This window comes from Mixophyes fleayi, chromosome 1 (assembly GCF_038048845.1).
Source record: "Mixophyes fleayi isolate aMixFle1 chromosome 1, aMixFle1.hap1, whole genome shotgun sequence".
Classification (NCBI taxonomy): Eukaryota; Metazoa; Chordata; class Amphibia; order Anura; family Limnodynastidae; genus Mixophyes; species Mixophyes fleayi.
In genome coordinates this window covers 67,696,942-67,713,927 of record NC_134402.1, presented here as the reverse complement: position 1 = coordinate 67,713,927, position 16,986 = coordinate 67,696,942, and the positions used below count along the sequence as shown (strand labels likewise).

Sequence of the window (16,986 nt, the reverse complement as noted above, 5' to 3'; positions counted from 1 at the left end):
TATAAAATGCATTAATAGGAAGTTTTCTGCACTCTCCACCACCTACTGAAGTCATGTAAACACATGTGATGATCGTGTCACAAAACCACATTTGTGCTGCAGGCCCACGCCTCTTAAACTTTGTAAATACCCATAATGTGTACAGTAGTTCACAGCTGAAATAGCTGTTTTTTCCTTTGTGCTTTAATTAACAATAGACCTTTGCAAAGTCAATACTGCAACATGTGTGAATGCTGACCATTACTTATACCATCCAAGGCTTATATTTTTTTTTTCTTTTATCTTCTCCAGGCGTTTAAATACTTTAAATAAGTGTGCGGTGATGAAGCTAGAAATCAGTCCCAATCGAAAAAAGGTAAGTGTCCAAAAAAGATGAAGATTTTGACCATTTAAAGCAATTATAGTCATTTTTCATGAAGCCTCTCCATATAATGCTTAACTGGTTAATTAGATGTTCTATTTACAAGTGATTTAAATTGAAATGCTAATGAAATGACTTGCTACATTTTAAATTGCCTTCCAATTTTAAAAGAATCTTAATGAACCCCTCTGTAGATAAGATGGTTGTACAAACACAACTAAAGGAGAGAAATAGTGGTGTAATATTATTTTTATTGGTGAAAGAAAAGAGTGAAAAAAAAAGATTAGCAGTCATTTAAGGCAATAATACTGGTATATAGAAAGGTGTGCCAACAATATAACTAACAAAAAAAATAGCAAAAAAAATAAGGCGGAAAGAAGGATGATATTTAATAAGTTGCATTTATCTGGTTACTATATATATATATTATACACACAGGGGCTTCCATATGCCCCTCTTTTTCTAAATATTTTTTCCCCTATAAACTTTTAATTTAGAATGCTCATCATGAAATTCTACTCCTGACTCATAGATTAATTCCTGAAAAAAACGATACCTATAGCTTGATTACATAATCTGGCACTTAAAAGGGATTTTAAGATTTATGAGCAAGTTTCTAGTCATGTTTTTCAAATACCTCCCTATTGACATGTTTCTGATACTACCCTGTTTATCATCTGTGTTGACTGGTTCTATCTGGCTATCATTGCTCCACCAGCTAGTTTAAGACGATCGAAACAAAGAGGGTAACTAAAGGACACTCTAAGAACACAGACTCTAAACCACAATACTACCAGAGATGCATCTATTTTGTTATATGTGGTTTAAAATATATTTAGTAGTTTTATGTCTGTGTCTCTTTATATTATGGAACATTTTTCTGTTATCCCAAAATGTGCCTTTGCCATAGGTAATGGTTAGTTAATTGTTGTTTCTGCTTTTTTTTTAGTGTAGAACACAGATGTTCAGTCAGACATGCTTATTTACTATAAAGTTGCCTCTAGCACTTTTGTAGTTAATTATGTTAGGTAGTAAGCGAGGGGGGGATGGTAGATGTGGTAGTGACCAGTGCGTTATCTCAGTGTTTCACTTAAAGACAATAGGAGGATGAATGTTTAGGCTATCAATTGCTTGTTTATAGTTTGCCAAATCAGCCAAGCCATCTTTCTTACAATGCCCATGTAAAAATAAGACTGCTTTATGTTCAGAAGGACAATAATGCGAAAACAGAACATAAAACCTATTTATCTTCCTCAGCATAAAAAAATACTCTTTCTATAAAACAATTTCGTTTTCAAGCCACGCAACTGTATATACTCTTTATCCATGTCTCCATAGATTTAATTGGACTGGACTGATGGGAATTCCTTGGGTTCTTTCTTTATCAAAATGCCCCTTTTTTTACACAGGCAGTGCTATTATTTTGTTTTCTGACAAAGTGCATTTGTTAGTATTTGTTAGCAAAATCTAGATAAACAACTATTTTAGCCTTGGATACAATAATCCAACGGTGGCTTAGTGGTTAGTTCTTTTGCCTCACTCAGCTTGGGTCATCGGTTCGATTCCCGACCATGGTCTTATCTGTGTGTGGGTTTGCGCGAGTTTCCTCCGGGTGCTCCGGTTTCCTCCAGGGTGCTCCGGTTTCCTCCCACTCCCCAAAACTCACTGGTAGGTTGATTGGCTGCTATTAAAATGTGACCTTAGTCTCTCTCTCTCCCTCTTTCTCTCTGTCTATGTCTCAGTGTGTGTATGTTAGGGAGTTTAGACTGTAAGGGGCAGGGACTAAAATGAGTTCTCTGTACAGCGCTGTGGAATTAGTGGTGCTATATAAATAGCTGATGATGATGATGATACATGTTCTTCTAATTATTCACTGTATAGAGTGAAGATTCAGATGAAGATGAACCTTGTGCAATCAGTGGTAAATGGACGTTCCAGAGGGACAGTAAAAGGTGGTCCAGATTGGAAGAATTTGATGTGTTTCAAGTGCATAAACCAGTGTTGTGTGACTCTCGCCAGCTGGCAAATGCTGTGAGCCAAGATAGCATTCTTACAGACCTGAGTGAACACCAAGAAGTTTCATCAATCCACAGTACCAGCAGTGACAGTCAAAGAGCACACGTTCCCAGTGAGGCGGGCACTACAAGAACAAACTCCGTTATCAGCGTTTGTTCATCCAGCAACCTATTTGCCAATGATGACTCATTTGGTAGCCTTCCATCGCCAAAAGAACTTTCCAATTTTAATTTCAACATAAAGGCAACTGAAAAGAGCTCAAGGTCTAGAACAAAGAGCCTTCTAAAAAGAATGGAAAGTCTGAAGATCAAAACATCTCATAGCAGAAAGAAATCACAGTCCAAAACAGGTCTGACAATAAGTGAACCTATCTTACAAGAAGGGGTTGATGATGATAAGCTCAAACATCTTAACTGTGTGGAAATATCATCTCTCAATGGGAACCATATATATGCCCCAAAAGTGCGCAAGAGGAGTATCTCAAACTCCACACAGACCAGCAGTAGCAGTAGTCAATCAGAGACAAGCAGTGCAGTTAGCACTCCAAGTCCAATCACAAGAACACGGAGCTTAAGTGCTTGCCATAAAAGAGTTGGAATGTACTTGGAAGGTTTTGACCCCTTCAACCAGTCAACCTTCAGCGATGTTCTTGAACAAAACTTTAAGAACCAGAGGGACTTTGGTGAGGATGCCGTGTTTTTTATCCCTGAGGACCACAAACCTGGGACCTTTCCTAAAGCACTTTCAAATGGAAATTTGTCTCCTACGGACAGTAGGTCTTCTGTGAACTGGAGAAATGGGAGTTTTCATGGGCATGAGCGCCTCAACTTTACAAGGGAAAACAGTGTCAGCAGCGTTGGCAGCTCCAAATGTTCTTTCAGGAGACGCAATTCTTGTTGTTCTGAAGGCAGCCGGTTGAGTATATATGACAATGTTCCAGGCACACTTCTGTACTCCAGTAATGGTGACCTCGCTGAGCTGGAACATGAGGACATTTTCCCAGAACTGGATGACATCTTGTACCATGTGAAGGGCATGCAGAGGATAGTCAACCAGTGGACAGAGAAATTTTATGATGAGGGTGATTCTGATTCCGCTCTGGACTCTGTGTCTCCTTGTCCCTCTTCTCCCAAGCAGATACACTTGGATATTGATAATGACTGCAGTGTTCTTAGCGATTTAGACAGCACGGGGAACTCATTGAATGAGTGTGAGGAGACGACTGTAATCCAAGGGAGGAGAGACTCAGGAGTAGGGGCATCCTTGACGAGATCCAATAGGTTTGTGATTTTTAGTTATGTTGTGTTCTTATCTTAAAACATATTAGTGTCATTAATGCTGTCTAGAAGAACAATAACTGTCTAATATTGTATATTATTGCATATGTTGCTAACTGTACTTAACCAGCTACCTGAAATCTTTAGGGGTGATTTTTCTATTGTCAGAAAATTGTTCACACACAGCTGAGACAGCATACTTACTGTAAGTCATTGTTTAATTTACAATGAAACTGCCTTATTCTTCTTTTTACCCAGAGTTAGTCTAGGTTGAAATTTGGTATGAAAGGAAAGCTATAGCTAAGATACAAACAGCTGTTTCCTATAGGGCTGGTTATAGCCTACATAAATATAATTGGGAAGTTTTCCAGATGTTGTCTGAACTGACATGTACAATTGAGTTTTTCTTCTGCAAGGAAAACAATATTCCTATGCACTTTGGACTTCCTGCTTGCAGAACAGGAAGTTATATTGTAAAGCTATTAAAAGACACAGCAGGATGTCACTCACAGCTGATAAAATTAGGAAAAGTAAATTACTTTTGCTGACAAAAGACCTTTTCAAACAGCTTAGATTTCAGGGTTCGGGAACATTTACAGATGTACTTTTTTAAATGTTTCGAAATACTCTTGCAATCAAACATTTACTGGTGAAGATAGTGTGGGAGCAGTTGTTCTGATGACTGCTTGGTGATCAGTCATTGCAATGGCAAACACAAGTCATACCTTCAGAATGTCTGATTCATAAAAGAATGTTGGGGCTTGTCAACCAAATCATGGCAAACAAATGTCTGAAAGCTTTATACATCACTCGGGTTCTAAACATCCTTTTTATATGATGTAGGCACCGATTCAGATGGCACAGCTTCCAAAGCTCACATCGTCCCAGTTTACGGTCTGCCTCACTGCAAATCAACTGCCAGTCAGTGACTCAGATTAACTTACTTCAGAAATACTCACTTTTAAAGTTAACCGCTCTTCTGGAGAAGTACACCCCTTCAAACAAACATGGATTCAGCTGGTGAGTATAGAGCATCCATGATGTAGCAATGCAGTGGGATTTATACGCCCAAGTAACCACTTAGAATGCTATACAGCTAACAAAGAAACAACAGTGCAATAGTATTATCACTTATAAGTATTCAAAATACTCAAACATGGGGCTTTTGTCTGAAACGGGGAGCAAATCTAGGTCCAGGGATGTTCTCTAGAGCTTAAGACTTAGGGCAACTTCCATTTCTGCCCTTGCTAAAAATTAATGTCCGTATCTGTAAGGCAAAACATGTAAGTGTAATAATGTTATCATCACACATGCACATAATTGTTACAGATTCCTTTCAGTGCCAGATATCTCAGGAATTGCTCATAGGTTTGCTAGTGGCATAGATAAAATATGTAACAATATCCCTTCTTCCCTCTTCGCCACAAAAATTTGTAACCCACGACATCAAAGTCTTTTCTCATTCAAAGGACTATTATCTGAATTCCCAGAAATGCAGGAATTGTTATGGCATATAGAAATGGGTATTTGCACATAGTTCATGCGTGTTTTGAATTCTCATATGAGTCATGATCTTTTTGCTTTTTTTTTTCATGTACAAAGAAAGTATTATCCTTTTTTGCGTTCAATTCATTTATTAGCCAAAATGGCAACATAAGAAGCAAGTTCACTGCAGTGTTCATTGTGTGAATGGCAATTTGTATGTAAGTAGGGTGGGTTGAGCGCTCAAGTGCTAGATGTATTTTATATTGTTCAAAACATAAAAGCACATTATAGAGCATTGTTTTACTGTGACTCTTTTCCGTAACCCTTTTTAGAATTGGCCATGTTCCTTTTCAATTCACTCATTTATAGGGCTGATGTTTCTGGCTGACAGCCCCTAATTCTTTACACTAGATCCCTGCTGCTACGCGTGATGCTGGGTGGTAGACTCTACTTGGAGTCTTTGTTAATAGAAGAAAACCTTCTTTGTTAACCAGGCTATTTTCTGTTGATTAGGAGAAGAGTGAAGAAGTGACATTATTAGGGGGCTTTCTCTGCAGGATTTACTGACTTTCTTCCTGGCTTCTGCACAGCTTTCATTATTCCAGTGTGTCAATGTGTTAAGAGAATAGTATCTTCTGGCTGGAGATCCTAGATGTGCTCTGAATAAATGCATTACACAGCCAGAGATTTGTTAGAACAGTTACTTAGTACTATGTTTACTCAAAGTATAGTGGGGCGATATTTTGATTGATTTGATTAAACAGCCATCATCACCATCAACATTTATTTGTATAGCGCTAGCAGATTCCGTAGCGCTTTACAATTGGGAACAAACATTAATAAAACAATACTGGGTAATACATACAGACAGAGAGGTAAGCTTACAATCTATGGACCATTATATGTTTGTTCAGTGTATTACAGGCTTGACCATATAGGCATTTTTTCAGTATTTTGGAGGTAACTTGTACACTTCTTTAATAGGATTCAAAATAAAAACAAGTCATAAATGCATTTCTCTTTTAAAAACATTTTGTCCTTGTTTGCAAAATGCCTGCATAATTTTTTTGAATGCTGTAAAAATACCAATGTTTAAAAGTAAATAAATAAAATTTGAGTGGATGAACCCTTAAGTCCCCATAGTCCTTGAATTTGTTATAATATGGTATGACTTATATGGGTTTTATGTTCTGTTTTGCTTATGTAGGGCTGTGCCAAAGTTTATGAAACGGGTTAAAGTTCCAGACTACAGAGACAAGAACGTGTTTGGAGTTCCGTTAGCTATTAATGTGCAGAGATCTGGTCAGCCACTGCCGCCCAGCATACAGCAAGCCATGCGATACCTACGCAGCCAGTGCTTGGATCAGGTTTGTCCATACTTGCCTATTTTTTAAATCTGTCATCTGGGAGATGGGAGTACAGATCAGGTGACAGAGGGTAGGAGGGGGCGTGATGACATCATTACGTCACTATAGCTCCGCCCCCACCATAAAATACAGAAATTCAAAGTACGGAATAGCAGGGGCGGGGCTTATTGAAACATTTAAGCCCCGCCCCCGCTATTCAATACCGTGAATTTCGGCAGTTTACAGGGTCCGGGAGGTTTGCATACTCTTCCCGGAGGACTTCCCGAAATTCGGGAACCTCCAGGGAATTCCGGGAGAGTAAGCAATTATAGGTTTGTCTTACATGAAATATATTGGAAGATTATATCATCTTCAATATGTTTAATCATAAATTATGTCCCTAAACCACTACTTTGTTTTTGAAGGTCGGACTGTTCAGAAAATCCGGGGTCAAGTCTAGAATCCTGGCTCTGCGGGAAATAAGTGAGAACAGTGCTGATTGCTTGATGTACGAGGGACAATCTGCTTATGACCTGGCTGACATGCTAAAGCAGTATTTCAGAGACTTGCCAGAGCCCCTTCTCACCAACAAACTCTCAGAAACTTTCCTGCAGATCTATCAGTGTAAGTTGTTGTTGTTGTTGTTGTTGTTGTTGTTGTTGTTGTTGTTGTTTGGTTGAACATTTTCTTCAATAATTGGCAAATTTATTTTATTTTTCATGACGCCATTATACATTATATTTAGTGTGGTTTTATTTTTGAGCGTCTTATTTTGAGTAACATTTTAAACGTCCTCATTACAGGACTCAAAAATAAATAATTAGAATGATCACAGTACATTTTCCAAAGAAACCAGCAGACTCTCTCTTTCCTGGCTTGGAGAGCGGAATTATCTGCAGTAAGATGGCCAACTCTGAAGGCCGTGAACAGCCACACAAACTGTGTGAGCTTAAGAGAAGCAGATGATGTCATAATAAAACTTCTGCTGCTGCTCAGTGGAACTGGCAACTCGACATATCAGAAATTAGTTCCCTCTCACCATTTTTTCTGATTTTCTATTAAAAGTAGAAATAATTAGTAAAAAAACATTTTTAATAGCCTATGCAGCATTTAGATATTTAGTAGACTTGGGGCTAGATTTACTAAGCTGCGGGTTTGAAAAAGTGGGGGTGTTGCCTATAGCAACCAATCAGATTCTAGCTGTCATTTTGTAGAAAGTACTAAATAAATGAAAGCTAGATTCTGATTGGTTGCTATAGGCAACATCCCCACTTTTGCAAACCCGCAGCTTAGTAAATCTAGCCCTTGGAGGTTATTGATGAAGCAAACTTGATATGCACTGCAAAATGCCTTTGTTTTGCACTAGTGTACTTCAGGGTGTACTTCTAGTCTACACTCTCAGGAAATGTGTGGGTAAGCTAGACGTGCAGTCACATGGTGTGATGAGAAGCTTGTAGAACATCAAGCAGTGTAAATGTCACATCAAGAAAACTCCTACCCTTTTCATTATGGTCCATTTTCTCCTAAACTACTGCTCGGTCAAGTCTAATATATAGATTAAGTTAATAATTATAGGGAGGGGACACAGTCATTATTAGATGTGGTACTTTTGTGTGTGTGTGTGAAGCTTTTATTATATCGCTCAGAGTACACCTATAAATGTACTTCTGTTCCAAAGAACAACATGAGGGCACATTATATGTATAGGAAGAGATCGAAAGACAGCCAGCTAGTGGAATTGGCCAGTCCATCCCTTCATTTAAAAAAAAAAAAGAATCGTACTATGCAAAATGAAATCTTACTTTACTACAGTTCCAAAAAATTTTGCTTTACAAACCCATGTGCTTTGTCGGTAATCCATGTGCATTTTGAATAGCTTGGGGGCTGATTTTGCATTGTGCATTGTACGTTTAGCGCTTCACGAGTGACCTCTTTTTGTGTTTGTCTAAGCTGGTTACACTGAAGAAGTGGAAAGAAGGGAATTAATGGGCCCTGTTACAAGTTTCCTTATGAAATTTTTATGAAATGCTCAATTTGTAACCATAGAGCTGTTTGTTGAAGAGTCTGTTTTTATAAGTCTGTTTTTTCTTCTCAAGTGTTTCATATTCATGCTTTCAAAGAGTCCTGAGATTCTTACTGGGAAAACCCTGTCTCATTGTCTATGTAGCTAACTACATACGTTTAGAGGTGACTTTGCAGAAGGCATGGTCATATAATGAGATGTATGCACGTAGTCTTACATACTGATATTAATGGAGCATATTGCTGTCTATTGAGGCAGCAGGTTTTTATCAGGTTTGTTTACTCTAACAATTATCCACCATTCGATTTGGGAATTTTTGTAAATAATATTTTTTTTATTTTAAGCAAGGCAAACAATTAATTTGTGTTTGAGTAGAGGAATTGAATATGCAAAAATAAACCCCTTGCTGGTATGTGGGTCTCCTCATACCTAGTTGTGTTTTGCCCTCTGAGACAAGTTATACATGAAACACTGTGAAAGTGAGTGGGTGAGGCCAGTTTCTGAACAGATGGGCACAGAACATGTAAAGTAGATGCCAACAAACCTCACCCATAGGAGAAAAACAGGGGGTATATTTACTAAACTGCGGGTTTGAAAAAGTGGAGATGTTGCCTATAGCAACCAATCAGATTCTAGCTGTCATTTTGTAGAATGGACTAAATTAATGACAGCTAGAATCTGATTGGTTGCTATAGGCAACATCTCCACTTTTTCAAACCCACAGTTTAGTAAATATACCCCCAGGTGTTTATATATAAGCTGGCCACAAACGTTACAATAAGTCAGCAAATATTAGGTAATTAGTCTGATATCCCTGCATGTGTGGCCCCAACACAACTGCGATGCCAGATAATGATCCTGCTTCTATATTTGTGTAGGACACAGTGACGTGTTCACTTGTACATACACAACATCAAATCCATAACTACTGTACATTGTTACTGGACCAAAATGTTTTTATCAACAACAGTTAAGTGTGTAAGGTACTTAAATGAATGAGCCATTACCTGGTGTGGTGGAAAATACGCATGTACGATGTGCCTGCGTGTGGTCATATTTCCACCGCACGAACAGGCCGCTAAGACCGAACAGCCGGATGTTGTCGGATTTGGGCACCTATAAGTGTAGACAAACTGAAGGATGATCCTGTCCCTCAACTCTTGAGTTGAGTAGCAGAGTCAGCTAGTGCATGACCAGCTTTGGAAAAACAGGGTTTTCTTTTAGTTTCAGTTAACACTAAGTATAATATAAATATAAAAAAGTTTAACATACTGTAGTATTGGATCTTGTGTGCATTGATTTTTTTTTACTGCTCTCTATAGATGTTCCAAAAGACCAGCGTCTCCAGGCTATCAAGGCTGCCATTATGCTGCTGCCTGATGAGAACCGGGAGGTTCTGCAAACTCTGTTATACTTCCTGAATGATGTTGCTGCAGCTGTGGATGAAAACCAGATGACACCCACCAACCTGGCTGTGTGTTTAGCACCTTCTCTGTTCCACCTCAATACCTTAAAGAGAGAGAACTCGTCTCCCAGGTACTGGGTCCTGCTCTGTTACATGTGTTCATATTGGATTTCCAAATGACCTTTTTTTCTACCTAAATGGTTTCTTAGGCAGGATCACAATGGCTAAACATTACCTCTGTGTATACTTTTTTCCAGGGTGATGCAGAGAAAGCAGAGCTTGGGGAAGCCCGATCAGAAAGATTTGAATGAAAACCTTGCTGCCACCCAAGGTTTAGCACATATGATTGCCGAATGCAAGAAACTCTTCCAGGTATCAGTCACCTTATATTCCAAGTTCCTGACAATTAAACCTATTCCCTGCTTTCTGATTGCATATGGAGTCACTGTGATTCCACAATAATATTTTGCTTTCGTGTTGTAAATCTTTCTTTCGCTGCTGGTTACATAATGGTTTAAAACCCAGGGTTTATCAGAATTACTTCTGTTATAGTACAAATATATTTCCCTGAGTTACCTTGGCCTGTATTCTAACACTAACAGTGTGGAAGTGATTGATAACATTGGTGTCCAGTCTTTTCCTCAATCCCTTACAACTAAGTTATTGTTAGACAGCTTAACAGATATGATCTTATTTTATTTACCTTTTTTTTTTTTCCTGGATCAGATTCCTGAAGAAATGAGCAAGTGCCGTAACTCTTACATGGAACAAGACCTGAGGCCAGCGTGCCTGGAGGAACTGGTCAATGGGAATACAGAGGGGCTGTGTGACTATCAGTCTTACCTCCAAGAAGGCGTTGACAACCTGCTCAAAGAGGCCAAGGACAAGTTCAAGGGATGGGTCAGCTGTTCCACATCAGAGCCAGCTGACCTCGCCTACAAAAAAGTAAGTTGTTTTTTTTTTTGTCTTTGTGTTGTTCTAGCCTAGGTTAACCTTTTCTTCTCTTACATATCATTTTTTTTTACATTATGGTGTGACACGGCTTTCTTGTGATATCGTAATGGAATATATGTTGCTTTCATGACATTATACAGGAAAATCAGTGATGTATGAGGGAAAAATGTATTTTGCCTGACATTGTTTCATATTTTTATCATGCAGGGGAGGGGGTGGGGATGAAAGGAAACTGTTTTGTGTTCCCTTTTTTTATCTTACTGTAGAAGACTCTTTAGAATAAGAGGAGAGAGTCTGGTGGATCTCCCCTGCAAATTAGCACAACATGTACGCTGCAATTTGATGTTAATCAAATGGATTTAATATGGGTTGGTGTCAGCGGAGATCAGTCTGGATTTTTCCTACCCTCTGGAGGACCACCATGCATGTTAAGGAATCCCAGTACTGTCATAGATTTAGGTCACCAGTTTTCCTAGCAATTTCCCTGCTCTGACAACTGCTCAATCAAGTGCTCTATGTGATCGAGAGGGCATGGACGGAATTGGCTAACCGAGGGGGGTTTTCCTAGTGCCTGGAACCCCCCCTTACTCCCATCCTGGGGTACTGTATGCTTGAGGTGGCTGGACCCTACTCTGGGATCAGCCACTTTGCATCTTGTGTGCAGATCGTTTCTGTCTGCACTGTTCACAGCCATCTCTCCCCAACAAGTATTAAAACTAGCAAGAACAGGTAGGAGAGAGCAGGACAGTCTGACAACTGTTCTGGCGCACTCAGTCAGGACTTTGTCCTGATTGTAGGGACAGTTGGGAGGTATGTCCCGCTTCACACGGCTCTGCTCGAAAAGGGAGAACTGTGTGCCCCTAACAGTAGTGCACGCAGCATTGCCCGTGTATATGATGGGGATAGGAACAGTTGGAGAGCAGCCAAGCACCGTCTAAAATTATAGACATGCCCGAAGCATGCTGGCCATGCCCACTGGCGGTGTGGCATGGAAACTCCTCTCTGCCAATACTGCGTTTGCCCCTGACTGGCCGTTTATCTATGTTGTTGAGCCAACCTGGGTAACAAAGATATACTGCGGGGGGTTATAAACTGGTTAATGACCAAACAGATGCAGTGATCACCTGCAGGTCTTGCAGTTCATAGTTACCACATGAGGGAATGGAACAGTATTAGTTTTATGGTGATTTTTCTGCTTTTCACATTTATCAGCTACTAATTTTAAATGTACCTTTCCTGAGAAAAATGTTCAGTATCTCACTGCTGTTTGTTTACATCTCAGATTTCTGAAGGGCCCCCTCTTCGGCTGTGGAAAAGCACTATAGAGATCCCGGCTCAACCAGAAAATGTTCTTCAACGTCTGCTGAAAGAGCAACATCTGTGGGACGAGGATCTGCTGGACTCGAAAGTTATTGAGGCTTTAGATGAACAGACTGACATTTATCAATATGTTCAAAATAACATGGCTCCACATCCAGCTAGAGACTGTGTAGTTTTAAGGTGAGTGTCCATAAAATAATACATTGCATCTGCCATTCTATTATTATTATTATTATTATTATTATTATTACCATTTATTATATAGAGCCACTAATTCCGCAGTGCTGTACAGAGAACTCGCTCACATCAGTCCCTGCCCATTGGGGCTTACAGTCTAAATTCCCTCACACACACATTGGGGTAAATTTGTTAGCAGCCAATTAACCTACCAGTATGTTTTTGGAGTGGGGGAGGAAACCGGAGCACCCGGAGGAAATCCACACAAACACGGGGAGAACATACAAACTCCACAGAGATAAGGCCATGGTCGTGAATTGAACTCATGACCCCAGTGCTGTGAGGCAGAAGTGCTAACCACTGAGCCACCATGCTGCCCATGGCAAAGTCCATCATTTATTTGGTATGGAGGATTTTAAAATCCCCACTATAATAATCTAGCCAGCAATGCTTGTATCTTACAAGTATGTAGGGAAATTGTATGAAAGCAGCAGACAAATGGTTTTTTCATTGTATTAGTTTCTTTGTGATGAGTAATTACTTAGTCACCTGTGAAGGAGATGAGGCAGCATTGACTAAGAGAATAAGGGATTCACAATTACTAATTTAGGGTGTAGTAATTCAGTATGTCCAGTTGCAGCATAAACACAAAATCTATACATTGTTACAGCATGACTAAAATTCAAGAAATATATTACTATACAATAAATATTTCTTTCAATAATGGACATTATTCCCAGGCATATTAATTAGAAACTATTAATAGTAGAAGCATAATGTGTGTCTGTAAATAATACCATAAATAGACACGCCATGGTTGCACATTTAGGGCCTCATTTAGAGTTGGGCGCAGTTTACACTGAAATCGTTAGTGTAAATTACAGGATGCAATATACACAGCATTTAGAGCGGCACAGATCTTTAGATCCATGCGACTTAGAATACTGTGCAAATTGCACAAACACGTCTCTTTATCTGCCTTATGGGCCGGCGTGCAAGTGTATCATGCATCATGCACAGCACCCTGTAAAGCAGATAATAAAATGTAATAACAAAAAAATGTATATAAAAAATTGTACCCCCCCCCAAACAGCGCTATGTTGGTTATGCTGTTTGGGAGGGGGTGCAGGCCTTTTTTTTTTTATTTAATTATGTTTTACTTTGTTTTTTAATACATAAACCCTAAGGACCTATTTGCGTCGGCTTTCAACTCAAAATAGCATGTAACCCGCGTGATCACGCCTTTAAAGTGCTAGGCTCGCCCACTACCTCCCCCGTTCCACCTCTCTAAGCGCAGAGAGGTGCAAGGGGAGATCCATCTCCGTCAGAGTGCAAACTGAGACTGATCTTTGGCCAGAAGTGCTTTTTGCACAGAACAAAAGGACTTGCGCCTGATTCTAAATCAGGCCCTTCGAGGTTACAAGATAGTTATTTTAAATCTGCTCTCATTTTAATCCCTACAGATCGTGGAGAAATAATTTACCAAAAGGAGCCTGTGTGCTTCAGCATACATCTGTGGAACATGAACAAGCTCCTTTACTGGGTGTAAGAGTCAATGTACTTCTATCCAAATACCTCATTGAGCCTTGTGGAACAGGAAAATCTAAGCTCACCTACCTGTGCAGAGCGGATATGAGGTAAGGACCACCAACGTCCTATACAATTGTTACAAAATATTCCACTTTTCTGACATTAATCCACCGATCTGTGTGAATATAAATACTCCAAATGTATTCCAACTGTGACTCTCTTCTCAAATCTGAGACACCTCAATATCTTATCACACTGATCATGCAGACAATGAGGTCTTGAATTTTACCTTTTTGTCCCAAATTTGTAACCTTGTTTCAAATAGGATTAAAATAGCATATAATTCTACCAGCAATCACTGGATACTGTATCCAGTTTAGTCACTAGACTCTACTGTAGGTAAAAAATAAAACTCATACATACCTACATCAAAAATAATGCATATGGATCTGCAAGATTTATTCATATTTATCCTAATATTAAATATTCAAGTTATATATTCTACAAGAATCACATAAGAAAATAGCAGATTGGGAGCCAATTGTCTCTGGGGGCAAGCAATATTTGAAATACCGTTTGTCACTTCAGTTTGGTAATTTCATATTTGTTAAAGCCAGTTCTAAAGCACGCTCGTCAGATATCCTAGGGCGGTCATTCATTCTCTTTGCATGACTAGACTTGAACTAAGAGTCAGGAAGGTCATGGCGATATATATCAGGCCACCAGTATCCCTCATCAGATGCTTCCTCTGCATCTGATGAGGGATCTAGTTACGAACGGTTCTCTCTCAGAAGAATCCTTTTTATGACACTTAGTATTCATGTTTAGGTTGACAACATTTATTCTGTGGTCATTGCAGTACTGTGTGTACCTTGTCACATATGTCCTTTTAAATCATATTGATGTCTAAATATCTACTCTTGTGTCACAGGGGCCACATGCCAGAATGGTACAATAAAGTTTTTGGACAGTTGTGCGCAGCAGAAGTTGTCAGGATCCGAGACTCCTTTATCAGTCCACAACCAGAAAGCAATCATGGAAAGTCACGGTGACCAATTGAGGAAAAGTCACCCAGGAAGTGGAAGATGAGCCGTGTTGCAAAATAAGAATCCCTGATGTTGGACCTTTGCAAGTTGCTTGGGACTGGCTATAGCCGAGATATGAAGCTGCTTTTTGTCTGTATGGTGCTTAATGCCCTGGACTGGAAATTATTCTCCTATAAACTCTCAACGTATATCATCATATATGTTTTTATTACATATCTATTTACTTTGCTTCTGGGAAGCAAAATGACTTTATTGGAAGTATGTATCGTGCAAAATTAAGAAACGCCACATTCCTATATGCTGTTTTTCTTGTATATTGTCATTCATTTTATTTTTGAGCATACTGAGGGACTGGTGTATCCACTGGAATTGGTACTCCATTAAATATATCTTATTTTCTTTTTTTCTTTTTTTTTTCCAGAAGAGAACGATTTGCACAGTGAAAATGTGTGTTTGAGTGTCATCCTTGTGAATTTAAACCAGTCATCTAGTGTCTGGTACACGGATAGGTAACTTTTAATGGTTTTAAACTCAGGTTCAGTTAATAGGAAGGTTTTACAGTGGCCAAAATATTAACAATTGAAACCGCCACAGGTTTGCTTACCGGAGGTCATTTCTACTGCTAGATTCCACAGCGAAAGAATCTACACATTTCACACCAGGGGGTAAATGTATCAAGCTGAGAGTTTTCCGGCGGGTTTGAAAAGTGGAGATGTTGCCTATAGCAACCAATCAGATTCTAGCTGTCATTTTGTAGAATGTACTAAACAAATGATGGCTAGAATCTAATTGGTTTTTCAAACCCGCCGGAAAACTCTCAGCTTGATACATTTACCCCCAGATTGTCAAACACTCAACACACACAAAATATTTTTAATTGGTTTAGAATTTCATTCAAAGACTAACATTTGAACACTTTCCCCCTGACAGTAAACCTTACTGAATTACAACATATGTGCTATTATTTTAATATATTATATATTTTGTGTTAATCGCAGTAAGACTAGTTGCCTTATCAGGCAACAGGTAATTTAAATAATTATTTTAAGTACTTTTACTGTACTTTTTATATGGTTGCCATTTAACAGCTGGATACTGCTTGTCTATATTAGAGACCGGATTCCCTGGTCAGTTTAGAGCTAACTTCCAATGACAATCGTGTACAACAAAGACTGGTAGGAAGATTGTTAATACAGTAGGTGACAGAGGTGAATTCACTGCCATTCATAGAGAAGAGCCTCTGGCATCCTATGGGTTTAGGACTTGTCCTCCACTTTACAATACAGAGAAGGAATGTTGGAAGTTATTTAAGGTAAATTAATTGTATGCAGACTGAAAGGAGAACTTTTATGAATGAAAGTTGTTGAAAGACTTTTTTTTTTTGTTACCATTGTCAGTATTATTTTAAATGCTTTTCAATGAAGAATTTGTTTTATGTAATAGTAAAAAAAAAAGTGTTTCATTATCAGTGTTTCCACATATATCATTAAATACCTAAATGTTGTATATTCATTGTAATCTTTGATTGTAAAAATAAAAAAAGCATTACTGTAAATACCACTTTAATCTAATGTGTATTGTCTAAGATACGAAATGCATGGCAAAGGTAATTATTTAAAATATATGTATGTATTTATACCTCAGATAAAGTTTCTTGTATCTGGATGCATTCCTTCAATTCTAAATATGCTAAACATGATAAACGAGCATAGAAAATAGATTTATATCTTGATGCGTATGTCTTTACAAAATATAGCCAAGTGCACTATTAAATGTTTTAAATGAAATTCTATTGCGTCCTCTTTCCTAATTACATTATAGCTTATTAAATTACACAATACAGGTTGATCCTGTGTTCAAAAGCATTGGTTAACATTTCCAGATTTGTTTTTAGATATCGTTAAAATACCATTAACTCTTCATTATGTCAACCTACATTTAAGTTGAATGCGCAAACATTTCAGGAATTTATCAGATATCCAATATAAAGTTCCTCAGGGGAACCATTTTTGCTGTGCACCCCATACTTCCTGTTAAGCCAAATGA

General features: G+C 38.6%; 1 protein-coding gene across 4 annotated transcripts in view; it reads left to right on the top strand.

The window, feature by feature from the left end:
* The window catches only part of DLC1 (DLC1 Rho GTPase activating protein), a 393,767-nt gene extending 377,040 nt beyond the window's left edge, over window positions 1–16,727 (top strand). For all 4 annotated transcript variants that reach the window (XM_075196165.1, XM_075196158.1, XM_075196174.1 and 1 more), the window contains 11 exons: window positions 292–355; window positions 2,243–3,657; window positions 4,498–4,674; window positions 6,347–6,506; window positions 6,911–7,109; window positions 9,831–10,044; window positions 10,171–10,285; window positions 10,640–10,858; window positions 12,150–12,367; window positions 13,828–14,001; window positions 14,826–16,727. In XM_075196165.1, coding sequence (XP_075052266.1) covers window positions 292–355; window positions 2,243–3,657; window positions 4,498–4,674; window positions 6,347–6,506; window positions 6,911–7,109; window positions 9,831–10,044; window positions 10,171–10,285; window positions 10,640–10,858; window positions 12,150–12,367; window positions 13,828–14,001; window positions 14,826–14,946 — 3,076 coding nt within the window. In that variant the 3' untranslated portion in view covers window positions 14,947–16,727. The remainder of the gene's footprint in view (window positions 1–291; window positions 356–2,242; window positions 3,658–4,497; window positions 4,675–6,346; window positions 6,507–6,910; window positions 7,110–9,830; window positions 10,045–10,170; window positions 10,286–10,639; window positions 10,859–12,149; window positions 12,368–13,827; window positions 14,002–14,825) is intronic.
* The last annotated feature ends 259 nt before the right edge of the window (window positions 16,728–16,986 follow it).